Source organism: Penicillium argentinense (genome assembly GCF_028826775.1).
Source record: "Penicillium argentinense strain IBT 30761 chromosome Unknown utg000010l_segment0_segment0, whole genome shotgun sequence".
Taxonomy (NCBI): Eukaryota; Fungi; Ascomycota; class Eurotiomycetes; order Eurotiales; family Aspergillaceae; genus Penicillium; species Penicillium argentinense.
This window is the reverse complement of record NW_026622669.1, coordinates 447,747-475,664: the sequence shown is the minus strand read 5'-3', so window position 1 is coordinate 475,664 and position 27,918 is coordinate 447,747. Positions and strand designations below refer to the sequence as shown.

The 27,918-nt window shown below is 52.5% G+C and overlaps 9 protein-coding genes across 9 annotated transcripts; 1 reads left to right on the top strand and 8 right to left on the bottom strand.

The window, feature by feature from the left end:
• Positions 1 to 854: 854 nt before the first annotated feature.
• On the bottom strand, positions 855 to 2,228 carry N7532_009883 (putative C2H2 finger domain protein; the record flags this gene model as incomplete). The annotated part of the gene is made up of 1 exon (XM_056622374.1): positions 855 to 2,228. One exon carries the CDS (start codon positions 2,226 to 2,228, stop codon positions 855 to 857), a length of 1,374 nt encoding a protein of 457 aa, XP_056469790.1.
• Positions 2,229 to 3,682: 1,454 nt separating this feature from the next.
• Positions 3,683 to 8,433, bottom strand: N7532_009882 (pleiotropic drug resistance family ABC transporter; the record flags this gene model as incomplete). Its single annotated transcript, XM_056622373.1, has 5 exons — positions 3,683 to 4,106; positions 4,196 to 4,656; positions 4,731 to 6,221; positions 6,274 to 7,786; positions 7,853 to 8,433. 5 exons carry the CDS (start codon positions 8,431 to 8,433, stop codon positions 3,683 to 3,685), a joined length of 4,470 nt encoding a protein of 1,489 aa, XP_056469789.1.
• Positions 8,434 to 9,179: 746 nt separating this feature from the next.
• N7532_009881 (arylsulfotransferase family protein) lies at positions 9,180 to 10,888 on the bottom strand (the record flags this gene model as incomplete). The annotated part of the gene is made up of 3 exons (XM_056622372.1): positions 9,180 to 10,150; positions 10,205 to 10,270; positions 10,324 to 10,888. 3 exons carry the CDS (start codon positions 10,886 to 10,888, stop codon positions 9,180 to 9,182), a joined length of 1,602 nt encoding a protein of 533 aa, XP_056469788.1.
• Positions 10,889 to 11,492: 604 nt separating this feature from the next.
• On the top strand, positions 11,493 to 13,458 carry N7532_009880 (MDR family MFS transporter; the record flags this gene model as incomplete). Its single annotated transcript, XM_056622371.1, has 6 exons — positions 11,493 to 11,658; positions 11,713 to 12,024; positions 12,087 to 12,610; positions 12,664 to 12,985; positions 13,045 to 13,187; positions 13,267 to 13,458. The coding sequence occupies 6 exons, from the start codon at positions 11,493 to 11,495 to the stop codon at positions 13,456 to 13,458; spliced, it is 1,659 nt and encodes a 552-aa protein (XP_056469787.1).
• A 763-nt stretch (positions 13,459 to 14,221) lies between these two features.
• On the bottom strand, positions 14,222 to 16,506 carry N7532_009879 (alpha-L-arabinofuranosidase A; the record flags this gene model as incomplete). The annotated part of the gene is made up of 8 exons (XM_056622370.1): positions 14,222 to 14,569; positions 14,624 to 14,731; positions 14,791 to 14,945; positions 14,999 to 15,418; positions 15,471 to 15,660; positions 15,719 to 15,835; positions 15,886 to 16,335; positions 16,387 to 16,506. The coding sequence occupies 8 exons, from the start codon at positions 16,504 to 16,506 to the stop codon at positions 14,222 to 14,224; spliced, it is 1,908 nt and encodes a 635-aa protein (XP_056469786.1).
• Positions 16,507 to 17,467: 961 nt separating this feature from the next.
• N7532_009878 (zinc-binding alcohol dehydrogenase family protein) lies at positions 17,468 to 18,565 on the bottom strand (the record flags this gene model as incomplete). The annotated part of the gene is made up of 1 exon (XM_056622369.1): positions 17,468 to 18,565. The coding sequence occupies one exon, from the start codon at positions 18,563 to 18,565 to the stop codon at positions 17,468 to 17,470; it is 1,098 nt and encodes a 365-aa protein (XP_056469785.1).
• An 820-nt stretch (positions 18,566 to 19,385) lies between these two features.
• Positions 19,386 to 22,438, bottom strand: N7532_009877 (Acyl transferase/acyl hydrolase/lysophospholipase; the record flags this gene model as incomplete). Its single annotated transcript, XM_056622368.1, has 2 exons — positions 19,386 to 21,589; positions 21,628 to 22,438. 2 exons carry the CDS (start codon positions 22,436 to 22,438, stop codon positions 19,386 to 19,388), a joined length of 3,015 nt encoding a protein of 1,004 aa, XP_056469784.1.
• A 1,047-nt stretch (positions 22,439 to 23,485) lies between these two features.
• N7532_009876 (uncharacterized protein) lies at positions 23,486 to 23,945 on the bottom strand (the record flags this gene model as incomplete). Its single annotated transcript, XM_056622367.1, has 3 exons — positions 23,486 to 23,570; positions 23,636 to 23,745; positions 23,796 to 23,945. 3 exons carry the CDS (start codon positions 23,943 to 23,945, stop codon positions 23,486 to 23,488), a joined length of 345 nt encoding a protein of 114 aa, XP_056469783.1.
• Positions 23,946 to 25,689: 1,744 nt separating this feature from the next.
• N7532_009875 (uncharacterized protein) lies at positions 25,690 to 27,706 on the bottom strand (the record flags this gene model as incomplete). Its single annotated transcript, XM_056622366.1, has 2 exons — positions 25,690 to 27,348; positions 27,455 to 27,706. The coding sequence occupies 2 exons, from the start codon at positions 27,704 to 27,706 to the stop codon at positions 25,690 to 25,692; spliced, it is 1,911 nt and encodes a 636-aa protein (XP_056469782.1).
• Between the last annotated feature and the right edge of the window lie 212 nt (positions 27,707 to 27,918).

The window sequence follows — 27,918 nt, the reverse complement described above, 5'->3', positions numbered from 1 at the left end:
CATTTTGTTTTTATAATTTGAATTTTGACTTTTCCTTTGAGAAGGCCCTGGTCCTACCCTGTTCTTGGCATCGTGCCGACGTACGAGATTCACGAAGGATTCTGACTCGCTCAAAACCGGATTTAACGATGTTGACTCGGTGTATTGAAATCCCGCAGGAGCTTGACGATGATCACGGGTGTCTGGATCTGCCTCGTGCCGCGGACTCCAGGAGCTGGAGATCAAACTTGGGAGGATCGACATTAGAGACTGTATCTAGACCAATTCATGTAATAACACGACTGGCGAACTCCGTACCTGAAGTCGAAGTCAAAGAACCGGTGATGGTCATCGCTAATTCGGAGCTGTTTTGACTCGGACCCGAGGCAGTCCGAGTATAGATCGTTTCGTCAGCAGCAGCGCTCCATACGCTTAAGCATGCAGTGTGGCTACGTTGATTGCTAAGCACAGACTAATCACAGGAATGGTCTGATTCTCCAAATACACCAAATGTCCAGTTGTATGCAATGTATAGTTCATATTATGTATCGTAATCATCAAATCCAGAGCCTAACCCGGGCGCTCCAGGAACAAATCGAAGAAAAGAAAACGCTAGTATCGATACAGTATATTCATCGATTCGAAGCCAAAGTCAAAATCTAATGAGATCATCAAGCATAAACCCCAGCACCAAACTGCGCAGAAACCGGGCAACCAGCCCAAACCCAAAGGCAGACAGCCCCCTGAAAGTAGAAAAAAGCGCCCCAAAATACCTACAAGAAGCACCAAACGCCCGCTCGCAAATGAATCGCACGTATGCGTCGTACCAGTGGTACACATTCCGACTGACTTCAGGCCTCTCAAAAGACGCCGAATTACATATCCAGCCCCACCAGCGACGCTAGTCGGCATCTGCCGTCAGACTGAGTGAGAATCCCCTCTCGAAGCCCCCACTCCCGTAATGCCACATCCTCGAGCTCTTCACCAAGCTCCTGGCGATCTTCACGCTCAAAGTGCCGCCCGACATGTTCCATCCGGACATCCCAACTGCCCGGCCCACTAAACACCTCGTGACAGAAGCCGCAGTGGCTCTGGAATGGTGCCTGGCGGAGTTCATACCAGCAGCGGCGCCGAACTTCCTCCAGGCTGGCCTCAAAAGCAGCATGTTCACTGTCCGAAGGAACGCGGCGACGGCCGGATTGAAACCAGGGTGCGTGCATGCGGCGTTGGTGTTGGGTGAAGAGGTCTTTGCGGTTGAAGTCGTTAGGTTGGCCTGGTGGTGGAGTGCTTGCGCGGGAACGGGAGTTGGGAGATGGTGATGGAGAGAGGAAGCGATTGGGACTGGCGTGCATGTGGACACTGCACTTGCCCACATCGCATCTGTAAAAGCCGAGTTGCAGGTGTTGGGAGGTGACGTGACGCTTCCACTCGTTCTTGGAGACAAAAGTACTCTCGCAGCCGTAGCGCGCAAAGCTGCACACGAAGGTGCGCGGCGTATTTTCTTCGCCGTTGCCAGAGCTGGAAGCGCCGCGACGCCGCCGTTTGCGACCCTGTATGGAGGATGGGCGTTTTGATGAGCTCTTACGGACTCGTGATGTAGATGTGCTTTGAGCCTTGGAGCGGCGAGTTGATGTGGAAATACCCAGAGAGTCTGATGGCACAGGGGAGGGCCATTGCTGTTCTGGAGTGACATTGCGGTCTGATTGACTGCCAGACCAAGAATCAAAGTCCGGTTCGTGGGGGGATCGAGGATCGGGTTGAATCTCAAATGTTCGTGGCTTCGCCATCATCGAAGGGTCGATCTCGACGAGACCGCTCGGGGTAGGATAGCCCGTTTGATCATCGATCACATTGATGGCGATCTGGTCTTGCCCGAAGGGCGGAAATGCGATGCAGCTCGTCGCGAGCACGCTGCCGCTGTTGCTACTCTGCGGACTTTGCGGGTCGGAGATAGAAGAAATGCCGCTGTTCCAGGGCGGAAATCGATCCGCGCAAGTCAAGTCCGGCGGCACGTAGCCCATTCCAAAGGTCTGTTCGTCTGCCTTCCACCACGGCTGCGGGACCAGCGCTTGCTCACGCGTCTTCATTTGCTCCTCCATGGGGGAAAGATGGAATTGGAACTGGGCTGCGCGGGTGACGAACGGGTGGTCGGCGGGGAGCGACGGTTCATAGGCGTCGTAGGACGGGGTTGAGACGCCCGTCATAGGCATAATGTGAGGGATTTCTGTGTATTGCGGGTAGGACTCCATGTTGCCCGTGGTGTATTGAATATTCACACATAGACCGGGGGAGGTGGAAATGTTAAGACGTAAGAATCAGGGGAGGTGAAGGAGCGGGGGTGGGTATATATAAGGAATCCGAGGGCGAGATGCGTGCGAGCAAGGTCCGTCGTGAACCATGACAGCGGGTCCAGTGCGTTGCATCAGTGTGAATGAGTGCCAAAGCATCAACGGTCCATAAGGTGCAGTGGATCTGTGGGGCGGAAAATGAGCCTCAAGAGCGTGGGTCGAAGGAAAATACAGCCCGCGCCAGGTGAGTGGCAGGGATATCCACCTCCAGACGCAGGCCAGCAGTGCCGTCGCAGTACAAAAGACGCTGGGTCAAGGGACGGTGTCGATGCAAGTCCAGTCGCGAGTGGAGGAGGCTGTGATGGAGATCACCATGGACTGGAGCGCGTCCCCGAGCCCAGAAAGAGCCTTAATAAAGAAAAAGGAAAATACCGAAGTAGTGACACCCCCGAAGGAGACAACAAAAATAGCGAAAACACAAATCCTGAAGCGGAAAGCAGTGGGAAACGGGGAGATCTCAGGGCTAAACCGGTTGGTCTTTGGACCCCAAACTCGCGACCCACGGCCACTTGTTTGTCGATCTCGAGCCATGCCCTGCCCTAGTGTCTACTTGGTTGTTTCCGACCTCTCCGATTACATACCTGCCCAACTCGGATTAGCCCCTTCTGCTCAATGAAGCAGACGATGCGAGTTTAGGGCACACGCTTGCCCGGGCGCTTTATGGGGAATAGTCGCCTGGCGGACGCCGGGTCTGCAATCCCCGTGGTGATCAACCCATGATTGACCCCTCCACCTCGGGTCTGGCCTGAGGTCGACTGCGGATCCGGTCCGGTCCCACACTTTTAAGGATCATGAAGCCAATCGTACGCCTAGCATGGCGAGAAGCGTAGAAGCGAGTTGGCGTGCCCAGCTGGCTGGTTCCCTTGAGGTCACTGGTTGTCTTCTTACACATCCTCCCCACCTTCAAATCCTCTTCCAGGAGACTCTGAAATGGTGTCGAGGCGATAGTGCAGGGAAATGGGGCACGCGGCACGCCCGACAGGCCGTTATGCCGAGGGATCGCTGATGGCCAGCTGTCGATGCAAAAATGGGGAATTGGCCCCCACGAGCTGCTCGGTTTCGGGATCGTGGCCACCGCCTCCGACGAATTTAGCTACTAGCCAATCCAGCTGGAGCTCACTGCCCCGCGTAACTAATCTAAGCATGGCCTAAGCATGGCGACGGAGGCGGACTCGGGGCAGGAGTCGCAGACGGAGAAAGGCTTGCGAACCCTGCGAGCTGCCAGATTCGATCAAGATTCGTCATTATTCAGCGGGGCTGTCCCAGCTTTATTCTTTTTCCTATCTCATACAAGCGCCTCCGGATGGATCAGGTGTAAACTGTCTATGGGCCTAGTTCGCCTCCACCAAATTTATTCACTGCTCCTTCACTTTGCGGGACCATTTTTTGGGGACCCGGATCAGCCAGTAGAGGAGAAGGGCCCCAAAGATGTTGACCACGATATACACAAACAGCAGGCCAACGTTGCGCCAGTGATCGTCGAAATAGATGCTCAATGCCTCCAAGAATTGATCAGTGGTCTGAATGGAGCAGATCTCGCAGCCTTCGGTGGCAGTCGGGTTCTGCAGATGGGCTCCGTAGGCCTCTGCATACTGGTTCAGATAGCTTCCGCAGCTCTGGCCACTGGGAGGATCAAGTTTCAACAGTTCGATATCCGAGCACACGGCCGTGCTCCCGGACAGGCCCGTCGACAAGACGGCGGAGACGAGATACGTGAAGGGCGAGACTCGGTACATGAAGATCCAAAACTTGCCCAGCTGCGCCGGGCTCGCCAAAACACTGGATGAGTCAGCACATAGTTCCGAAGTTCAGCCACTCAAAAAAGTAGAAAAACAATCCATTGGAGAACTAGAGGGCAAATCACTTACCCATTAAACACTAGGCACAGCGAGAACATCAGCTGCGCAATGTTACTGCCCGTTTCCGGCTGCTCGATGCCGGCGATGATCATGGAGCTAAAGGTCGAGGTGAACATCAGGAAGATCAAGATCAGCAAGAACATCGTGCCGCCTCGCTCCACCTCCGCGCCCGCCGGAGCGTTGCGGTACAGTCCGATCGGATAGTACCACGAGAAGTACACGGGCAGCGCCATGACGATGTTCCACGGCAGCTCGACAAAAATACTTGCCAGCATGAATGCCTTCCACGAGTACGCTTTGGACGGGCGCTCGCGCACCTCGTACAGCGCACGCTGCGTGCAGAAACTGGGCATCATCTGCTGGACCAAGTTCGGGAAAATCACCAAGAGCATGAATATGGCAAACATCTGATTTTGCAGGCCCTGTTGACTGTTGGGCATACGCCAGAATGTAAAACCAATGAAGATGGGCTAATTGAGTTTTTCTTTTTGTCAGTGATATTGAAATGATGGAGAGACCCGCAGGGGGGTTGATTTCTACTCACCGGAAACACACACATAGCCGTCTTCGAGTACAGATACCCTGGACTGCGATAGTACTGCTGGAACATTCGTCGGATACAGATGAGGAACTGGTACCAGATTGGAGTCGCAAACTCTCCGTATCCAGCCGTTGGAGGAGGAACGGGCCTCTCTCGCAACTCGGCTTTCATGGCAGCCAGCTCCTTCTTCACTTGAGCTCGTTCAGGGCTGTCCAGCCAAACTTCCGCCCAGTCGCGATCGGCATGCGAGCCTGGCGCAGCACCAATAACCTCGAGCATCCATTCAGCCGGGTTGGCATTCTTAGGACATTGAATCGAGCCTTTGTTCTCGAAATAATCAATCAAGGTTCGCATGCGCGGGCCTAATTCCCCAAAGTAAACAGTACGCCCGCCCTTCGCTAGAAATAGGAGTCGATCAAATTGGGACATGAGCATGGCCGAGGGCTGATGAATGGTGCACAGAACCGCCTGACCGTGGTCGGCAAGCTTGCGCATCAGACTGCATATGGACCAAGCCGTTTGGCTATCAAGGCCAGAGGTAGGCTCGTCGAAGAAGAGAAGCAGGTCCGGTTTCGCAGCAATTTCCACGCCAATGGTCAGGCGTTTGCGTTGTTCCACATTGAGGCCCTCGCCGAGGACACCCACGATAGCTTCGGCGTACTCTTCCATTCCAAGCATCTTGATGACTTCTTCCACATATGCGATTTTTTCCTTGTACGGGGTGCCGCTCGGTTGCCGAAGAACGGCACTGAAGACTAGAGCCTCGCGAACAGTGCTGGTTTCCAGATGCAAGTCTTGCTGCTGTACGTAGCCGGTTTTGCGCTGAAACGATCCATCCCGTGGGCGGCCATCCACAAGCATGTCGCCGGTGATGACTCCCATAGTGACTCGATCGGCCAAGACGTCAAGTAAAGAAGTCTTACCCGCACCGGTGACACCCATCAGGGCTGTTAAAGTGCCGGGCTTGACCCATCCATCCACGCGATCGAGGATACGACGGTTCTCATTCTTGATTTTGATATCGTAGCAAACTTCCTCCCAATGAAAGATCGCCGTTTGTTTCACAATAGCAGCTGCTTCATCCTGACCCTTGTCGACTATTTCGTGTTTCTCAGAAGCGGTTGCGCTTTCAGAGTCATCCTTGCGAGCCTTCTTAGCAAACGCAGGGATTTTGCCTCGGGGGAAGACCAAAACTTCACCCTTAGATGGCATGGCCCGAATGAATTCGCTCGATGCGACGTAAATGATCAAGAACCCAACAAAGAAGCCAACGAGGATACCAAAGTTCCGCCACAAATGCTCTGCGTAGTAGTTGAATGTCGTGTTGATGTAGGCGTCGCCATCGATGAAGTCGTCGCCTGCCACGGCGCCCTTTTGCGTACAGATCCTAGAGCTCAGTGGCGCATTAAGGTATAATGGGCCACGAGGTATGTATTCAGAGCAATTAAAATGACGATTACTGAACTCGTTGATCATGAGAGCCTCGAAAGCGTACTGGAAACAATAAGTCTGACGACCGAGCAAAAATAGATCATGTCGAACTTACCGCGATTGGATTCAAATAGTTCAGCCACCGGAACCAAGGGTGCATGTCTCTGACAGGGATTGTGAATCCAGTGTAAATGACCAGAATCATCATGAAAATCGAAGCCGGTACCATGGCCTGAGCCATAGAGCGGGAGATGGCTCCAATAGAACGGAAGATGTTGGACATGACCAATGTTGTGGAAAATGAGAACAAAAAGAAGACGAAGAAATGCCCTGGAGTTCGGCGAAGATGCGGCACAAAGTAGATAATTATGTTGAACGTAATCGCGACCAATACCTTTGACGGAAGTTCGACGATATAGGACCCAATCGCTTCTGCAGACGGATGATAGAGTGCATACTTGTAATGCTTCTCCACAATCGGTCGTTGTTGCCAAAGGGTGAGAATCTCCAGGGAGGAGGCAAATGCATTGAGTAGAATGGCGAAGAAAAGGAGAGCTCCGCGCTGAAAGAAGCTACCGGTATCGTCAGGCAAGTTGAGGAAAACAGTCGAGATGATAACACCCATGACACTGTTACCGATCACGGATGCTATTGTCATACTCATATCTCCCTTCAAGCGCAGGAAGCCCCGCCAAAGACAGAGCCGAGCCTGCATTGGGTAGGAGATCGTGTATGGGGATGATGCCTTGTTTGCCTTGGATTTTTCGGCTGCACGTGATCGATTGAAGGCATCCAGCTGGTCTCCGCCCAATGGGTGCTGATCGTTATGGGCTTGAATCTCTTGCAGCAGATGCTTCCGTTCATCACTCTCCTTCCACCGCTTAGCGAATTCGTCAGGGGTGCGCGGTACAACATTTTCGAAGCCGGGGCGAACGAGGCGTTCGGAAGGACTGGTAAGGGATGTCAGGAAATCGGCATCAGTTTGTCGATCAGGGCATTCAAAGCCCATATCGATGAAGAAGCGACGAGCAGTCTTTGCATTGCCGAAGTAAATTTGACGACCCTCGTAGAGGACAACAGCTTTGTCGAAAATGTCGTAGATCGATTGACTGGCTTGGTAGATGGCGACAACGGCCGTGGCTCCACTATATTGGGTCGAGAGACGAATATTCTTCACGAATTCCAACGCCGTCGAGCTATCCAAGCCACGTGTGCTGTTATCCCAGCATTGAAGAGGACTGCCGCATAGCGTGGTCTCGGCGATACTGACTCGTTTGCGCTCGCCACCCGAAACGCCACGGATATACTCGTTGCCAACTTTGGTGTTCATCGTGTGTGACAGTCCCAGCATGGCCATCACCACATCACGCTTATGCATTGCATACTGGTCACGGGTTACACTCGGTGGCCGATTCGTCGGTGTGCGCGCATGCGCGGCAAAAAGAAGCGTATCACCGGCGCTCAGCTGGGGGAAGTGGATTTCCGTTTCGGCTTGATAGATTACCTCGCCCCGGAATCGGGAATGCATCTCTTCCCACGAGATACCTTGATATTGCACATCGGCCCCGTCATCCAAATAGAGACCATGGGTTTCACCGGCAATTGTTTTCAGCAACGTGGTACATCCACTGGTCGCTGTCAGTCACTTCACCACTTCTCTGTAGACTTAAACACTACAGCAAAGCCAAACTCACCTGCCTGGGCGCCCCAATACAACCAGCATTTCGCCTGTACTGATCATACCTTCAAAGTCCCGCAGGATATCAATGCGAACCTTCTTGCCCAACCCAAGCTGGCTCTTTCCCCAATTGAACATTTTCAACCAGGCATTGGCAAAGTTCATTTGATAGTCCGCACCAGACCCATATCCAAAGACATTGAGATTGCGGAACGAGACACCTGCTGTACGACGCGGGTATCGATCTGAGTCACAGGTCATCTGCAGCATATTGCGAACCCATTTGTAGGAACTAAATTGATCTGAATTCGGGTCTAACGTGGGATCACTCGTAGGGTCGAGGAAAGTGTTGATCGCGTCACTGAGGCCATTGCCCGTGGCGGTACTGTCCTGATTCGAGATGTGGGAAAAGGTCCGGGCAAGCTCGGTGATTTCTTTGTGTCGAATTTCCTCCTCAGCGGCGGGCGTCACGGCGTCCTCCGAGATCTCGCGGTCCCGTGAATCTTCGTCCGATATGCACTCATCGAGTCGCTGATTCACGGCTCGTGCAGCGGCCGCACCGCCTCCGAAAAGAGTTGGAGGCTGAGGGTCTGCCATGATTATCGCATGCCCGTTGGAGGGTGTGGTCGTAAGAAAGTGAGGAGCGGCGACGTGAGATGATGTGAGCGAGTAGGTTAAAAGAAAGATATGAGCCCGTGATGACGCGAGGCCAAGCCATGCCGTTTACTTTCAGTAGGGACGGAGCTCGGAAACAGTGCCATCCGAAGAAAGTCAGCGCGACCCTCGTGGAGAGCTGTACCTGTCCCGAGACGAGTAGTTTTACATTGGCACACATGCTTTGACACTGCGGGTCCCAAGTACCAGTACCTTTTTGTTCGGAGCCAGCTTCAAAGCCGGAACCAACAATTGGAGCCGGAGAACACGACCCGGATGGATCCTCAGGCAACCCGTGACAGCGCGGCCAAAACGAGCGGCAGCATGTCATCCGCCAAAGAGCTCAGATGGAACGGCAAACCTTACCATTCTACACAACATGCCTAACTTGGAAAAACACGTGCTGATTGGCCCCGTATTCACGTATTTCCCCCGCGGACCCGCTCTGACCCCACCCTGCAGTACCTGTTTTGGGTTCCTCCGACCTTAAACGAGCTCCATTATCCTTGTGTCGACTGGCCCGATTTGATGCTCACTGGCCTACTCGGGCTTACGCGCTGCATTCAGTCCGATCGATCGGGCCATGTGGCTTTCTCATTCATGAATTGTCCTACCGGATCTATCTACTGCCTACATCTGCTACACCACACTCTCCCCCAGCAACATCCCTCCCCTCGCCTGACCGATCTTTAGGCCCGCAGGATGATCTGTCTCCACGATGAACGGTCCGAAAAATCAGCCACAACCGCCTGGTGACCCGGGATGACCTGCTCCTGCAGGCCAGCCGTTTGAGTGGCGCGGAGAATTTTGCCCCGCGCAGAGACAGCCTCGGCTGCGATATGCGCGTACGAGTGGCCAGTCACAAAGAACGCGGTTTCAAAGCCATCGCGCGCGGCTTCACCCAGGAACGACCGTGACCCGAACCGGTCGGTCACTGCATAGAAACGCCAGACGGCTGTCTCGGTGTCGCCATTCCACGACACATATACTGCGGTACCAGAGGGGGTCTTCTCAGCCACGATAGCGGGTTCTTCGGTGGGGATACCAGTCCAGTTGTACTTGAAGGCGCGGTAGTTCTCAACACCCTCGCCCAGAGATCCCGAGTCCATGTAGGCATGGAAAATGGGAGTTCCATCCGAGCGGAACTCGGTCACGGCGCCCTCAGATCCCCAGTTAACCAGTGCATTGCCGTTGGGTAGGAGTTGGGTGCTTCCCTGAGACTTGGCGAGAAGCCCATCGGGCGGCTGGAACGCCTGAACGATCTCGGCTGTCCAGGTGGCCGTGTTGACGGAGATGACCTTACCCTGGGAGAAGGGGTGCGTGTGCACTTCATGTCCGCGGTGGTTCTCGGTTCCGTGGGCAGAGTTATCGAAGAGCGAGATGATCTCTTCATCTCCGTCCTTGGAGACGTAGCGCGCGTGGTGCTGGAAACAGAATGCGACGTTGGAACCGAGATCAAAGTCCGAGTGAAGACCGCCCAGACGCCAGATGATCTCGCCAGTGGTGCCGTTTATCTTGTGCACCGCACAAGCGTCGCGGGCCGAAATCAGATAGTCGCCATTGGCATCCTTGTCGACGGAATTGATATGGAAATAATCCCACGCGTCGGAAGAGTTGTAGCCCGATCCGGCCTGGCCGGGGTTGAGAGGGAGAACCCCCTCTGCTCATCATCAGTGGATAGACCGCGAAACAAACATTGGCGCTGGCAACTAACCATCAGGAGTGACATGCTCAAGGCTGGACCACTCGAAAAGCAGCTCGCCGGTCTCGATATCCAGCTCTGACTAACATCAGCATACGTGTTGTGCTACTTGCCGGGGCAGATGCACGTACCTTGGAATATGGCATCCACGATCCACTGCTGCTCCGAACTGCCACCCCAGCGGCTCAGATCCGTGGGGATAGGCTGGTAAACCTGGAGGAGGGCAGTCTTTTCGTCGATGACATGGAACTCGTGCTTATCCATGAGCTTGTGATTGCCAGCTCGCAGCTCCCGAATCGTCTCATAGTTCTGGTTCAGGATTGTCGCATGGCCATGACCGTGACCGTAGGCCGGGTTATGATCTCCCTCGAAGCTGAATAGCACATCCTGGCCCTTCCAGCGCGCAGCTTGGAAGTTGGCCGTCCAGATAGAATAGTAGGTGTATCCGGACCAGACGAGTTCGCCGTCATCGCGGAAGATATACGGGGCCTCCTGTCGGGGACCGTGGAACTGAGGCTCAGCCCATTGTCCCGGGAACGGGGCGACGAAAAGATATCCCTTGTCGGTATCGCTCGCTGCGGGGATAGTAATGTTCAGACGAGGCGGGGCCAGGTCTGTACGAGACTTGAATTGCCAATCGGCAGCCGCAAGAGGAACCAGGGCGGCCGCGTAGGCGACGCTTTCAAGGACCTTCATGATGGTGAGGGGTTCTAGACCAGCGATCAGTTTCCATGATGCCGGCCATATCGTTCTAAGATAGGGTACATTAACCTTAGATGGGTACTCTGCACTGGGAAACTCTCGATCGTCGGAGTCAGAGTCGTAAAATGACAATATCAGTGTCAATGTAGTGGTAGCAAAAATGCCGGCGTCGGGTGTACAACGGGGTTTATATAGACAAAGAGTCTGGCTGCCCCGACGTCATTTTCCGTCCCTCTGGTGCCATCCTTCCATAACTCCGCTTTGCTCATCAAATCCGCTTTCGTATTCAAAAATTCTATGATTCTGCGATACCCTCGGGGCATTCATTGGCGATCATGCAAAGTGTGCTGAGCATGCGAGAAGTTCCGCGGATGTCGTGCTTGGCGATGTGCGTCCGGCCTGCCCAATCGAGTGCCCGCTCTTTCTTTGAATTGGTACTGCACGATAGTGTGCTGCCATCGGAAATTATTTCGGCCCGCTCGAAGCGAGTTGACGTTCTGGCAGCTTTCGGTTCGTCGGGTATTTTCCATTTATGAAGATCGGAATCTTCAGGGTTTCCAGAACTTTTGTCAGATTCGATAATAGAAACCACCCCGCCATGGTTGCCCAGCTCAGCGAACAGAGCCCTGCGTCGATAGCACCAGCGACGAGGATTGAATCTCAGCGAGATGCCGAAATGTCTCCAAATGAAGAGCAGCCACTGCTGGGATCTGATCCAAGTGCGACTTGGCGGCCGGGTCCAGGTTTCCTATGGATTCAATTCGGTTCGTATAGACCACCCCGCCATCGAAACGAAAAAGGCTGATCTTGTGCGATAGCGATCATGTCGAACGTTTTCCTCTCCGGATTTGACGGGACCATCACCGCGTCGACGTATGCTGTGATTAGTTCAGACTTCAACGCCGCCAATACGGCGTCCTGGTTGACGACGTCGTACCTGATCACCAGCACCGCGTTTCAACCTTTGTACGGTCGCTTCTCAGACATTCTAGGCCGGAGAGCTTGTTTCTTCACCGCGACGATCACCTTTCTAACCGGATGTCTTGGCTGCGCTGTCGCGAGAGATGTAGTTTTTTTAAACATCATGCGCGCGTTGACGGGTATTGGGGGTGGAGGGTTGATGACGATGGGTGAGTTGTTCCGGCCCGCTGACTTGTATAGGAAAGCTGAGCAGCTTATAACACCTTCATAGCGACCATTGTCAACTCAGATCTCATTCCCTTCCGCCGGCGCGGTATGTACCAGGCTGTGCAGAACGGTTCGTATGGCTTTGGTGCAATTTGCGGTGCGTCATTTGGTGGTGCCATCGTCGATTCGATCGGATGGCGCTGGTGCTTTCTCGTTCAAGTACCTGTCTCAATGATGGTTCTGGTCCTGGGGTACTTTGTTCTCCAGTTTCCTGCCAAGGAAACTACTGAATCGGCGGATCAAACGAAACAAGGGATCTGGCACCAGATCGATCTCTCAGGCGCTTGCTTGCTTGTGTTGGCACTGTCCGCGCAACTTGTAGGTCTGAGTCTGGGTGGAAATGAGCTGTCTTGGACGAACCTCTGGGTGATCCTGTCCCTGGTTGCTAGTGTGGCTTTCCTGGGTGCTTTTGTTGCTGTCGAGGCAAGGACCAAAGCTGTGCCGCTTATTCCCTTGAAGATGCTGCGTGGATTGCTGCCAGTGTCCACTCAAATTGCCAATGTCTGCGTGGGAATGGCTGCATATGCGGTATGGGTTCTTTCGCCCCATATTACCCGATACACTACTGACTCTTCTTGCAGTTCCTCTTTACCATTCCTCTGCTTTTCCAAGTCATCCTGCTCGATAGTCCCACCAAAGCGGGCGCTCGACTCGTTATTCCCTCCCTTGCAACCCCTCTCGGTGGCCTCATTTCCGGTGTTGTGATGTCACGCTGGGGCAAGCTAGCCTACCTAGTGCGCACCGGTGCTGGCCTGATGTTTGTGGGGAACCTCCTAGTGGCATTGCTCCGCTTCGACGACTCGCAGTGGAAGTACTTTGCGTATATTATTCCCGCCAACCTGGGACAAGGAATAGTGTACCCGGGTATTTTGTTCACTTTCCTAGCTGCGTTCGACCATTCCGGTATGTTGGGTTGCCTCGTTTCGAAATGATCATCATCCGTGGAGACTAATGGAAACCAGACCACGCCGTCTCCGCCTCGACCGTCTACCTCATCCGCTCCCTCGGGACAGTTTGGGGAGTGGCGATTACTTCTGCTATCATTCAGAACACATTGAGCTCAGGCCTCGTAGAGGCCTTGAGTGGGTTACCAGACAAATGGAAAGTACAATTCCTTCCGAGAAGATTTGAGATGGCAGGTTGATGTTATGTGTGAATGTGCTGACCACAGCCCTTTCTTTTAGTTGATTGACGAGATCCGTCACTCCGTCTCGGCAATCCATAGTCTACCTCCGGACGTGCAGATGGCCGTGCGACTGGTCTACTATCGCGGAATCCGCCTATCGTTCGGGGCGTCTGCCTCTTTCGGTTTCATTGCTACAGTCGCAGCGCTATTCACTCGTGGAAAGGGGCTGGAACGTGCCGGTGGGGATTAGTTGCTTGAACCTTGGAGGACGGCCCATTTCCCCGAACTTTTGACGCGGCTCTTTTGTGGTGAGACAAGACCCGTTTATACAAGCCCCGTTGACCAGTGCGTCCCGGTAGGTTGGGGTGCGAGCCGAAGGAGTGTGGGGCTGCTCCTGTAGAGTGAGGTGGAGTCGGGGAAGTCGGTGTGCAGATCCGATTCTTCACTAGACTGACCTGATTGCTGGATTGAGTAGGAGTCTCGAATTGGCAGGTGGTACTAGACTGGCTTAGATTATAGAGCGACACGATCGTTAGCGGCCCCGTCATGGAGGTGCAAGGGGCCATGGTTCAATGTCGGAGACGGCAGAGATACCTCTAGTACACACTCCAGATAAAATAAAGGTTTTATTCAGGTCCAGCCTTGCGACAATCCTATCATGCGCTAGTAGACTCAGCCTTTTAATCGTGCAAGGCTGTGGAGGCTGTCGCTGTCGACAAGGCTATCCAAATTTGGAGACTGCCTGCAGATCTGCAATGTAAGCTCAGCATGGTGACCTGAGCAGGTAAATGCACAGCCCAAAATCTCTCATTCAACATGAGCATAAAGCTACATCATTGGACACATGGGACCACTAAGGATAGATGCAAATCTAGTATACTTTCTTGGTCACTTATGATTGAACATTGATGCCGTCAGCCCCTCTATTCTGGGAAATGAATGTAGGTAGTCGAGTTCGCCTAGTTTGTCTCAAACATTCGAAATCTCACGTTGTTAGAATCCACGCTTCCTATCTAATTCGTTGTGAGGACAGCCACGCTAAGGTTGGGCAGCTTGAAGCTGAACTCTCCCTTCTTGCCAGCCTTGATTGTCGTAGTCTGAGTCTTCACAATGTTTTGTCCACCCACCTCGTTCATTGACAAGGCATCAGGTGCGGTGAGAATGGTCAAGTCAGCTTTGGTGCCCCGGCCCACACCCGAAAAGGTCAACGACACAGGCACATCTTCGGTGCTGTTGTACACAGCCGCCTTGAAGATGCGGGAGTTGGTCTCGCTGTTCAGGCCGGTTGCATAATACAGCGGGCCAAAGGCATCCTCGGAAGTTGCCGGAAGGGTGTTGGTCATATGGTTTTCATTGAAAAGCTGAATGTGTCAGAAAAGTATTCGTATCAAGTCATCTACGTGGGGTCGACTTACGCTGTAGACGTGGAAGCTGGTGGATTTGGCAGTGTCATCTGGGTTGGCGTTGAAGGAGATCATAGTTGGGGACCACTGGTAGCTGTCCAGGTTCATCAAGAACGGCGCCTGCGCTTGGTCAGCTCTCAATGTCCTTGTAAATTAAAACAATGACAATTTGTACTCACATAGGTAGTTCCGATGATCTTGTCTGCGTTCCGCTCAGCGCCCAAAAGGAAGACAGCCTCAGCAACCGACGCAATCCACCATGGGTACAGAGAGAAGTTGGTGTCACTCCAGTCAATGCCTTCGCCGTTGTTAAATTCGGTGGCAGCAATTTCGCCTGTCATGGTCATTAGCAACTACAAAGTATTCCACACTCTAAAACAATCGTACCGAGCAGAATAGGGTGGTCGGGGCTGTAGCTGTCGAACATGTCGAACTTGGTGATGAAATTGTCTGGGATGTCGTACAGATGGTAGTCACCACCGGCCTTGCCCTCGAGAGTCATGTCGATAGTTGAGGCCAGAACCTGAATATCGGGGTACTTCTCGGTAATAGCATCGTAGAATGCAGCAAAGCGGTATGACTTGTACGACTCCAATCCATTGTTGAGGTTGTCTTCATTTCCAACCTCGACGTATCGGATCTTCCACGGCTCAGGGTGTCCGTACTTCGCACGAAGCGCACCGAGTTCGGTATCAACAGAGCCAGTCAGGAACTCCAGCTCATCAAGGGCATCCTGGACGTAGACATCCAGCTCAGCCTCTGGGACAACGTCGCCATTGAGGGCCAATCCAGCCCATACAGCGAGGACTAGTTTTGCTCGTTAGGATATGAAAATGGCTCGATATGAGAAGGCACATACTGGGCTCCATGCCAAGATCGTCACACCACTCCATATACTCGATCAGACCGAAACCACCAGTCTCCTCATAGCTCCAGGTTGTAGCGCGGCCAGGACGATCCTTAAGAGGTCCGATGGTCTCGTTCCACTTCCATCTGCCTTCAATTGTGTCTCCCTCTAGATTGTTTCCGCCAGGGAAACGCAGAAATTTCTTTTCATTTAAGATTAGCTTCAGAATAAAAGTTGATGGGAATAATCGAAAAGCTCACAGGGTTGAGGTCCTTCAAAGCCTGCATCAGGTCTCGTCGCATGCCATTAGGACGATCATTCCAAGTCGGGGGGAACAGACTGATCAGGTTGAAGTCAAGATAGCCATTTTTCGCTTTCTGCTTTCTGTTAAATAATTCTCTTCAATTATTAAATGGAACAAACTCACCGAAGCATCGAATGACAGCGAAAAGGTGTTGTTGGTATTAGAGGCCGTGGACTTTGCAGTCAGGGTGAACTCATGCTGCACCCATTTACCAGATACACTCTTCGATTTCACCTTGGTGCTAGCCAATGTCTTTCCATTGGATGAGGTGAGAGCCGCCGTGAAGGAGCCCGAGTAATCGCCTTTGGCATAGAAAGACCCAGTGTACTTCTGCGGTCGCACATCGATTCCCCAGAATCCGGCATTGGTGAGTCCAGCAGTCCCACTGCCCTTAACTCTCACTGAGGTGGGGAGAGCGGAGGAAAGTGGATCAGTGAGATTCTGCAGTGATAGAGATGATCCACCCACGGCAGTCCAGGCATCCAGGGATGACGGATACTTTGTGCTTCCCTGGAATGCCCTATTGCGGATCAGCTCTGCGTACAGACCACCCTCGCCGCAATGGTTGATTTCCTAGTAGATTTTAGCTAGTACAACATAGATCATATCTCAAACGGATCATACCTCTTCCATGGCTCCATATTGCAGGTTGGTGGTGGCATTTCCTCCCGACTTCGCGACTGAAATAGTAACGGCCGCACTGCAGGAAGCCAACAGCGGCAAAAGAAGATACCGATGCAGCATGATTCCAATCGACCGAGACCAGCAGATGCAAATCGCTGATCCTATCCTCAATGGATCGTAGACAGATTGACACGAGGAGGTCGCAACAACTATTTATGCACGCCGAATCCCAGCCACGAGCAATGTCATTCCGTCGGATAGCACTCCCCCATGATACCAAGACCACCCCTCTTGTCTCGCATCGTGAGCTAAGAGGGGTTGAAGAAGAGCCGAGATGATCACTTCCAATTTGAAGGCATAGCTTCGCTGCTCTTTGGAACTTGCCGATATTGAATGGTCCGGATCGGGAAAATTTCCGTGAGGAGTGCACCGGGCCTTCGCCAAACCCCTCAAAGTCAGGGGAAACATCGGGTGAATTGGTGCAGGGCGCTAGTTCGGATCCCTGTTTCAACGTCGGCTCCTCGTTTTGCTGTCCTATGTCGGAGGTTGGTAAAAGGCCAAGATCGAGGGACGTCGCTGAAGCTGCAGCACGACCTACGACAATTTAAATCATTGGTGTCTATTGTTCCTGACGATGATTTTCGCTGGCGCCATGCAAGAAGGTGGCAGGCAGGTCCTGCGGGGCGAGGGATGTGATTGACGGGTAAACTGGACGGGCTTCTCCGCATCTCTGCAGCTGCAGAGCCTCCACTTTCGGGGGTTGCTGTGGATTTGACGTTGCATGGTGTCGGCAAAGAAGGGTCACACTAAGCAGTGTATGAGGGCGAGTTGAGGGTAAATTCAAAGCGGTGAAAAGAAACAACACTAGGTGCATGTTTACAAAACTCTTACTGACTGGTTCATGTACTTTATCTGATATATATTCTCGACACCCAACAAAAAGAAGCCCACACACTTGACCCTCGAGTGTATAGTGTCACAATCAACCTAGGATGCTCAACTCAACAGGCATAGGAATCTTTGTAGTCATCATCGCCGCATCTGGCAACCTTAAGTGCCCAGGTGACAACAAAATGCAAAGTCACCGTGAGACTCCCTCAGTCTCACTAAGACGCACTACGTATTTGACAGCGGACGCTTTGCCACCTTTGAGATCTTGCAATGCTTCCTCGATTCCAGCTAACCCACCTCGCCGCACTTCGTACGGGTGTCCAGAGAACCACCCTTGTGCCAGGCCGCGGCCAATGAGTTGATAGAAAGCAGCAGCAAACTCGCGATCCTCGATTGCCTTTCCCGGGGCGGGAGGTTGATGAAGGAACCCAACTATAACTTGGGTGATGGAGATCCCTTGAGGCTGATATTCTCCATTGGGGAGCATAGCGGCGATTTGACCTGGCGCAGTCATGCTTTCGCCGATATTCTGGAAACTTCCTTTTTCCGAAACTGCATCAAAGGCGAAGTAAATCGAGCGACCGCCTGCAGCAGCCTTGAGACTTGAACGGATGGCTTCATCACCCTCACGATAGTCGATGATTCTGTCACCTTTCGCAGGGTCGATGATCGTCTCCACGAAAGAACCGCCTCGGCCTGCGACCACGATCAACGGGTGGATGTTGGAAAGTTGAGCAAACTTGATCGCGAAAGCTCCAACTGCAGTCGCTCCACCATATACCACAAGAGGCAGGGGCTCGTGTGTCGGGTTCCATGGCAAAGGCAGTTTCAACCGCTGATACAGACCGATTGCAGCCGTCATAGCGGCAAGCGGAATGGTGGCCGCTTCTACCGAGGCTATCAGACAACGATTTTGACCAAGGAAGAATGCTGGGATATACTGACCCTCGAAGCTTGTCTTTGAAGGAACATGGAAGGTTGAGTAGGCAGGCGCGATCGCATATTCGGCCCAGCTTCCATGAGGCGTCATCACTTGATGAAATGCGGCTACCTTGTCTCCTTTGCGAAATCCAGCGACATCATCTCCGACTGCTTCGATGTACCCGGCAATATCATCCCCTTGATTAAAAGGTGTTCCATCGACAGGCCAATGCGGGGGCATCTTCCAGTCCTTGGGGTTGGTTCCGGACACGACAACGCAAATAAGCACCTGGCCCGCTTTAGGAATAGGAATGTCGGTGTCCTTGATCGACACACCAAGGTTCTTGCTAACGAATGCCTCTTTCATGATGATATCTGGTGTCCTTGAGGGGGGAATTCGTTTGATGTTTTCGTTGCTGGGTTGAGGTGTCGTGGTTGCTATTCTAGTCCGCAATTGAGGCACGGCACATATGGCCAGCACCCTCGGAGATTAGGCGGCGATAAGCGAAAGGCGCCCTACGCAGCTCCTTAATGCCCCCCTTAACACCGAGCAACTGAAATATCTTGAAAATTCCCCTTGTCAGCAAGCAGCCAAATAGAAGAAGTACAGTCAAATGAAAGAACATGGGGGTTAGGAAATTGAACTGGCGCCGAACCCTCTTCAAAACAGATAATCAACCATAGAAAAGTGGAAACCTTTCCAATGCTTTGGGCCCTCTGCATCCCAGAAACGCAATTTTTCAACAATGTAGCCCCAGGTCAAGACCTTGATTTATTCCATGTCTCCACGTATCGTATATTTGCACCCGAGTTCGCATCTCGTCCATGAGCTCATCGTCTTGCCCGCTATTCTGATATATCAACGAAAGTTCCTGCATCCCCCGATGACTGCCAATTTAAAGGCAGTCGAGCCATAGCAGCCTTAATCTCGTCAATGAGAGAATCACGCGGTGGCCGTCGAGCTTTGTAAAGACCCCCAAACACTTTCACCTTCGGATATATCTTTCTGCGCTCTAGAAACAATTTGTTCCGACAAAAGTTCGTATGATAGCGCAAAAATCTAATGTAAAAGTGGCTGAATATTGGTTAGCCCAGTAGAAAACTAATAGCTAAGAAAATGCGTGCATGTCACAAAAGAAGCCACTATTTCCGGATTTGAATACGAAGGGAGGAAACTGGAAATATAGTCAAACATACTCATTTTGCCATTCAGATAGAAGAGCAGACGCGTCCAAGGTAATCGGATATGTCCCATTGTAACCGCGTCCCATACGGACCATCTCTGTCATCAAGCCCAAGGCCTCTGAATCTTCATTTCGGTCTCTTGCTATCAATGCCAGAGAGAGTATAATGGAGAGCGTTGTTGGATGACAGTCCCCGAGGATCATCTGAGACATGGGAAGTATTTCAGATACTATAGCGTTAGCCTCGTCGAGACGCCATTGGCGGTGGTATGCTACGGCCAATCTCGACGCACTCGGTATAGTTAAAGGATGATCTCGTCCACAAATTCTCTGCGTGATCTGGTAGGTGACTTGGCTCAATTCAGCTGCATTTTGGAACTGACCCCGGTCAATGTATAGACTGGTCAGGATGTCCAGACAGACAATTGTATCGTAATGGGTCAAATCGTAGTTCCGAAGATGAAACCTTAGGGATTCCCTCGCAAGCTTCTCCGCCTCTTCGTACTTGAATGAATCCTTGTAAACCAGGGATATCTTAGTCCTGGAAGTGACAGTCCGCCTGTCGTTTCCACCAAAAAGCTCTTTGTGGGACTTCAGAGATTCTTCAGCAATTACCAAAGCTTTTTGGATCTGACCATCGAGGTGGTAGATCGTTGCGAGTAGTGACATTTCTGGTAGAGTTGCCCCTATTTTGCTTCCGAAGACCTCCTTCTTCAATTCAATAGCTTTGAGGCAGTGTTTCTCGGCATCTTTGTATCGAGCCTCAAGCATGGTACAGCAGGCCAAGGAATACAAAAGTTGGGCGGTCCAGAAACATCTAGTTTCAGCGGCAATTTCATCGACGATATAGATTCCATGAGCCATTGCGGAACGCCAGAGGTTCCTGACTGATTCCCCACCATTATAGGCAGCAGGAAATCGTTGTCCAAGGGTTACTATTGCCCTTCTTTGCCAATCCCTCCACGAACCATTAGACCTGAGGAAGTTCCTCGTGGCCAAGTGCACTAAGGGGTGCAAATCAAGATATTTTCCAGATTCCTGCGCTCGGACAAAAGAGTAGGAGCTCAAAATCCCAATCGCCTTTTCTAGTTCGAGCTCAGTGCGGCGTGGAAGAATCGATACTGGGATATCTCGCGGGTTTAGGCAAGCCATTATGGAGAGGCACTCGGAAGCAAATGAATTTTGCGCTGCCAGTTGGGAGAATGATGTGAGCCACTTTTTCGCAATTGCATTGCGGATGCTTTTTCCTCGCCCTTCGTCCTCAAAATCCTCGCCCAGTAGGTCGATGGCGTCTTGCTCTTGCCCATCTAGAAGACGTATGTAGCTTGCGATGTCCATTTGATTTTCGTTCAAGAATGAAGCGGCCTGTGTGATAGCAAGTGGAAGAAACGCGAGACGTTCTAGCAGGACCTTCGTGTGCTCTCGATTGTTGAGCAAGCTTTTGTCGACTAGCGAGTTTCGTAGGACCGAGGTGGCTCTGCGTTCATCCATTTCGGGAAGCTCAATGATTCCGGTTGATGCGAGTTTATGAGCAACTCGTTTACTCCGTGTCGTAAAAAGGATCACTCCTTTGTGGTGCTTGGGCAGAAATTTCATCAGCCCGTCGTTCCGTGTGGTGTTTGATTCCACCCATAGGTCGATGTCGTCGACATGGTCGAAGATTAGAAGCCAGGGCTTGGTATGCGCATGACTGAGATATTTTTGAACTTGGGTTTTGATATCCTCTTTCTCGTTTTCATTCTGTTCAAGGCCAAGTTCATGGCCAATCTTCTGGTATGCTTGCTGAATGCTCTCATGATTCAAGGCAGGTATCCAAAAAACGGAACGGTCTGGCCATCTCTCCCTCGTCTCGTAAGCCAACTCAATTGCTATTTGGGTTTTACCGGAGCCTCCAAGCCCAAACAAGGCAGTTCTTTCCGAGTGATCGGAAGTGAGTAGCTTGAGTTTGATCTCAGTCAGTGCCTCTCGATCGACAAATCGTGCGTTCCGCTCAAAAGGTACAATCCAGCACGGTGATCTTGTCGCCAGAAAATGGGTATTCAATTGAGTTCTCCGTAACACCAGATCGTGAAGAGTAAGAGCTTTGTGATTCTGATCTCCATTCTTTGAGTTGGGTGAAAACTTTTGATTTGGTTGATCAAGGTATGACTTACCCGAAGGGTCGTTCAAAATCAAGATCGGTTTTTCCTGCTCATCCCCGGTCATTCCTGGGTGATACTTCATAGCAAAACAATAAGGCACATACCTCCTTTCTCTACTAGATTCACAATACAATCCCTAATACGAGATTTTTGCGTCGCATGGTGAAGGTAATCATGCGTCGTAGTCTCGATGATGTTTCGTTTCGAGTAATCGGTCATGCGAACATCTTGCAAGCCTTGGTCAACATTGAAGCGAAAGTATCTTTTCTCATTGAACTCGTTCTGCCATCGTGCAATAAACCGCCTCTCAGTACCTTCTGGCTTGGTCGCCATGCGAACTAGGGTTTTCGTCAGGAATCGAAGGATGTTGTCGTCCAGAGCCTTCTGACCAGGATTTCCGGTCCCGATCGAAACTATACATTTGACCAATGGCTTCAATTCGCGTGACCTTGGGCACCAAATGTCTGTTGCCTCTTCTTCGACCTCTTCAATGGGATTATTTGCACCGAATGCGCCGTCCACGAATTGGTGGTTTCCAATCATCACAGGCTCAAAGAATCGTGTTGCAGCAGCTGTTGCCAGGGCTGCTTCACAGATTGTGGCTGGAATTGTTTCCTCGTTCGACACCGTATAGCTCCGCAGACGTGTTGTTTGAAGGGTTTCCTTCGCAGTTGCACAAACAAAAGCTCGACACCGACGAGGGAAACCATCATCCATGAGTGCTACAGGGGATGTGCCAGTACGAGATATGACATTTTCAATCGCGCACCGGAGCCCTTTGCTATCGTATTGCGCTTTGATATTCCCCGACCAGTCAATCGGGAGACTGCTGGCTTTTTCCCTGAAAACAGATGTCATTAACTCGGTATAGGCATTGATGCACTCATCAATATCCATCTCCAGCCGCCCTAGCATTATAGCGATGAGACTAATTACCATAAAGCATCAGTGTTGGGTTGCTTTCAATCTCCACTGCATGGGTATACAGACCCGCCGTGCTAGTCCCCCCGATCAAGTCAAATACATCACACGGATTGAGACGATAGTCCTCGGAGCGTCCGGCATTCAGCTGAGCCATCAGGTCTCTCAAAATATATAGACTCGACAGACCCCTCACTCCACCGCCATCCAACGCAAGGAGGCAGAGTCCGGCGGACTCTCGAGGGTCCCCCACTGTGGCTTTTGCCATTGCCTGAGAGCTATGTGGCTCGAATAGTGAGGGTATTTCAGACGGTGAGAGCGTTCATTCAGAAAGCGACGAGTACTACATTAAAACATGGCCGGCGGCTCCAGTCATATACTGGAGCGATATAGCGCCGTGGGCAGCTGTTGTCTGAGGGGCCGCAGAGAACACGGCGCTTAGATACGAGCGCAGTGGGATGATTTACCAAATCACACCCGCCTCTGAGCTGCAGCGTAACGCCGAGGATTTCGCGTGTTTCGAATTATTCTAGGGAAAAACAGGAAAAGAAAAAAAGGCCCGATCGATTAGTGGAGGGTCAGTGGCCCCGTCGATCACTAAGAGTAGAGTCCATTTTACCCTACACGTAAAAACCGACAATTTGAGTCGTGACATTCAAGCATAGGTGAGCGCCAAGAAACTCAGCACTCAGTTTCCGAGAAGAATTATGTGATATGGCCTGTTTTTTTGATCGAGACGGTATGCTTCGGATACGAGTTGCTCCTGAGGTATACAGCCCTGTGGCTTGTACAGGTGATAAGTGACAGCACGAAAATTGCATTACGAATTAACTATCGATAGAACATTTCGAGTGGAAGAGCAATCAATTCAAAAATAACTCTAGCTCCCAAGTTGTTGCAGGAAGCTTAACGTATCTGAAATGGTGCAGGCCGAAGAGCGCATATGGGTCGGCCCCAAAATCCTAGCGGCGATTCTTGAAACTCAAACGCCATGAACAAAAAGAGGGTCATCAGATTTATCGAGATATCGAGAAGCGGGATTTAGCACATCTCGCAGCACTCGATGCATTCGGCACAGCATTCACAGCCCTCCTCGCAAACGAAACAACAGCAAAGGGTTGCCAAGCTAGAAAACGAATCTCGTGTTAGCGGCGAGCAAATGGGGAAATGTTTGGCATGTTTGAAACTTACCAGGCACCGAGACAGCCCTGACCTCCGCTCTTGGACTTTTGCTGCTCGGGCGGCGGCCCCTGCTGGGGAGCATACTGGGGTTGAGTATATTGTGGCTGGCCATGTTGGACCTGGATTAGCGAGGAGCCGTCTTCAGTTTGCCTGGTATGGTTAATCCTACCTGAGGATAGTACTGGCCAGGGGGAGGACCGTAGCCGGGTTGCTGGGGAGGAGGGTAGCTACGGTAGAGATTGATGTTAGCGCTGTCCTCAACAAGCCAGCAACTCGCGACTTGTCGTCGGCGACGAATGGCTCGCCCGTAATCCACCATCACATATCAAGATAGCCGATCGGTGGAAATATCTTAGGGATTGAAGCGAGAAGGAGGCTATCGCGACGGTAATCGGAGGTCACTCACGCCTGAGGGGGGTACTGGGGCCCGGGCTGGTTGTAGTATTGCGACATGTCGTGAATGAAAAAGACCTGGTCAAGAGGAAGAGAGCAAATTAGCGTCAGAAACAAGACCAACAGAAGACCATGAGGCGACACTAGGTAATAGCAGAGCAATAACAGAGAGGCGACCGCGGGACAAGACTGGGGCTGCGATAGAAGGGCGCTGGCGCCACGGCGACAACAAACGAACGTACCTGGTCGGTCGAAACAGGGGTATTTTCTTTTTTTTTTGGGTTGGAGAGAAAAGGAGGCCTGAAGCCGGAAGTTGGATCAAGCGAATGAAGATAACGCGGCGCGGGCGTGAGGGTGAAGGGGGAGAGGGTGAGAGTGAGCGAAGAAAAGAGGAGACAAAAGTTTACCGACGGCGCCGATGAGTTGGGAGGTACCTTCTCAGCGCGGCGACCGGGGGATGACTGGGACTGTTCGGGCCGGAGTGCTTGGCAGGGCTGAAGGTATACTGGAGACTTGCAGCGGGTAATCCGGCGGTATCCAGGCTCTATATACGAAATCTCACGTTACGGCACTCATGTAAATTAACATGTACTAAATTGACGAATCTCGGTGCCTAGCTCCACCAATTTCTGAATCGAAGACTGTGCTGGACTGTAATGAACAGCGTGAAGAGTCCCCCGTTGCACCAGGTCACGGGGCAATAATACCGCCAATACGGTCAATACGGCGGCGTACCGGCCCAGCCACAGCCAGCCCTACCACACTGCGCCAACGCAGTCAGCCACAGCTGCACCTCCACACTGGCCTTCTTTTTGGGTAGTCATTGGCCTAGTAGCCCGCCACCGTGTCACCCTCACTCCACCGTCGTTCTCGCTTGCACCAGTCACGGCTATCCCTGCTGCACAAACCGCGCCCACCCGGTTGATCGGCCACGCTTGAGTAGACCGCCTGTATTGCTGCTGCCTGGGTCCCTGTGGCTGTGACCAGACTCGGGTCTAGCGACTCCCGCGATTGCACTAGTTGGAGCACCTCTGCCATTGCACCATGTACCGTACGGGTACGGGTACGGTCTACGAGACTACGACGCTGTGCTACGGCCCAGGAAGAAAGGTCATTAATTATGCATGATACATCATTAGCGGTTCGTCACTCGTGTCAGTACGGCCAGGCGACATCAACTCGTTGCGCACCCGGCCAAATCAAATACCTGATACCTGGGAAAGATTCACCAAATTCCTGTCGTGAGAAATCGCTGCACTGGGGAAACAGCAGAGCGCTGTACCCCCAAAAAAAATACCTCTGCAATGGAAACGCAGGCAGCACCAAAATATGAACCCAATATGAACCATGAAACCGATTATCCATATCCAACCCATCCGAAAGCCAAGTCCACTGCGGAACATAGAAACACCAATCCCGGGCCCCGATCAGACCACCCTATTAACCGGCTCCAAACCCAATAACCCAATAACCCAAATTTATAACCGAACTAACGTCAACCAAAGATATATAATCGCCAGGACATAGAATACACGAACCATACCAAACTAAAAAGAAATAAAAGGGGGGGGGAAGAGAAAGGGGAGCTCGCCTGAACACCGATCATAGGGTGATGGAATGCATCGTATCACATCGCTCTGGGTCATATGAAAGAGATGATTATGAACAGCTCACATGACATACGAGTCAAACTCGGATGGCAGAGTTTGCGAGTCGATATAGAACGGCGTATCAAGCGTGTCATCGAAATCAAAAGACGCTGAAACTGGCAAGTTGCCATACTCATGCATTGCTGTGGACTCCATACCCGCTGGCACATGCACATCTGCCTCGCCTAGCGAGTTCGCGGCCATCGTCCCGGCCCTCTTCATCGCCGTTGCGTGCGAAGGATCAGCAAACGGCAAGGCGATTGGTCCAGTATAGGCTTCATCCAACATGTCTGGGAACCCATCTTGAACGTTCTCATTTGCACGTTCGACCGTCTCGATCATCCAGTGCTTCAAGACGTCCATAGGCGGAAGGTTCCCACCGCCCTTGCCTCCACGCTTCTCGCTGTCTTTGCCTCGTCCACCGCGTCCGCGTTGGCAGGGATTGAAATGCGTGCGGCGCAGGTGCGCTGCGGCATTATAGTTTGCGCCGTAGCGTTTTCCATTTCGGCAGGCTTTGCAGTTGGCGAGGAAGCTCTTGTCTGGCGAGATGTCGACGCAAATCCAGACCTTGCGGACAGGTGCGTGTACACGGTCGATATGTCGGCGAAGTTCGTGCTCTCCATGGAAACCTTCGGGTTGATCGTTGCAGAGATGACAGTATGTCTTCAAGCGAGGTGGTCTTTGCACTGAAGCTTTCGGGATGGCAGCGACTTCCTTGGCCGTGCCGTCGGCTGAGGAGATCCGGAGCATTTTGTGCATCTCTCTGGGCTCCGGTTGACTGTGCATGCTGTCGTGTGATTCACGTTTCGGGGCGATAGGCCGGGTTGCACGGGCGACTTGCTGTTGGGTTCGGCGGATTGCGCGCGATGGTGGCATGATGTCATCCGAGTCGTCGCTCGAGCTAGACAAGGATGGTTGCATCTCGGCTGCCTCAACGGATGACGCCGGTGGCACTGGCGGCCGGAAGGTGGTCGTGCTGGGTGCAGAGGTGGAAAAGAAGATGGGGTTGGGGTAGGAGAAGGGGAAGGCGGTAGTGGGATCTAGGTCAGGATGCAGCGAAGAGGGAAAGGAGTCTTGATACGAGATACCAGATGTGGATGTGGGCACCCACTCCGGGGGGATGGAATACGTATTATCCAGATCCGCGCGCGGTCCCGTCGAGTTGAACCGAAACATGTCGAAACTGTCGATGATGGTGTCGGTGGTCCCGCTGCGAGTCATCTCAACCCCCGTTGTCCGGGACGGATTGGCCAAGGGGGGTGCCTGTTCGGAATATTCAACAGGCGCTTGCGTCACTTGGGCCATCGCAGAGGGTGCCGAGGTCGGTCCAGTTGATCCAGTTGCCAGACCCAGAGACAAGGCGGAGCCGAAGGGTTGGTCCTGGTGCTGGTGGTCCGGTTCGTCCAAGTGCTTCGCATATTCCGAAGGCGAGTATTCGTCGACATGATCGAGGCGTTTCGTCTGGCCCGGTCCGAAAGATTGGCGCTTGCTCATCGCACCCCCGGCCGGCGGATGCCAGTGGGAGACGGGGATCTGCTGGCTCTGGGAGCGCACCATGGGTGTGTGTCGATAGGAGCTTTGGCCTGGACCCGAGAGCGGCGCACCCTGACAGGGCACCGCTCCGGACGACGACTGCGAGAGAGCGCGCCGCAGCTCATGGGCCACCGGAATTTCCGGGCTCTGCCAATTGTCAATCCTAGCTGGGCGCAAAGAGGGAGAGGGGAGGGAAGGAAAGAGGCGGGACGGAGAGGAGGGGACCGGAGCAAGAGACCAAGGCTACACATACGGTGGCTCGCCGTTTCGCCTGCGGAGGACCAGAACCAGGGAGCGTCCGCGGGATGGCATCCTGTCGAGTTCGTTTCCCGGGTTTGCCTAGCGCAGCATCTTCGCGGTCGATGGCTGGAATGAACTGGCTGATCTGCTGGCCCCAGAGTCGATTTCGTTCGGATTCCGGAAGGTGGGCATGTCGAACCAAAAATGCGTCGCGATACCCGGATATGGCACTCTTGAACAGTTCTTCATCGGCCTGGAGAGCCATGTCGTGTTGGTTGGGGGGCCTCTGGGCGCGTTGATTGGAACTGTCTATCAGTATGCAAATGACGGGGTTGGAAACAGGGTAGAGGTGGTTCTACATGCATGTTAGTGCATGAATGACAGCAGGAAGGGCACCGCTTTAGGGGAGCAGGTTGAAGGATATGTGATACTGCGGCATCTGGAGATCTGGGAGATGAGGAACATACGCTTGGAACC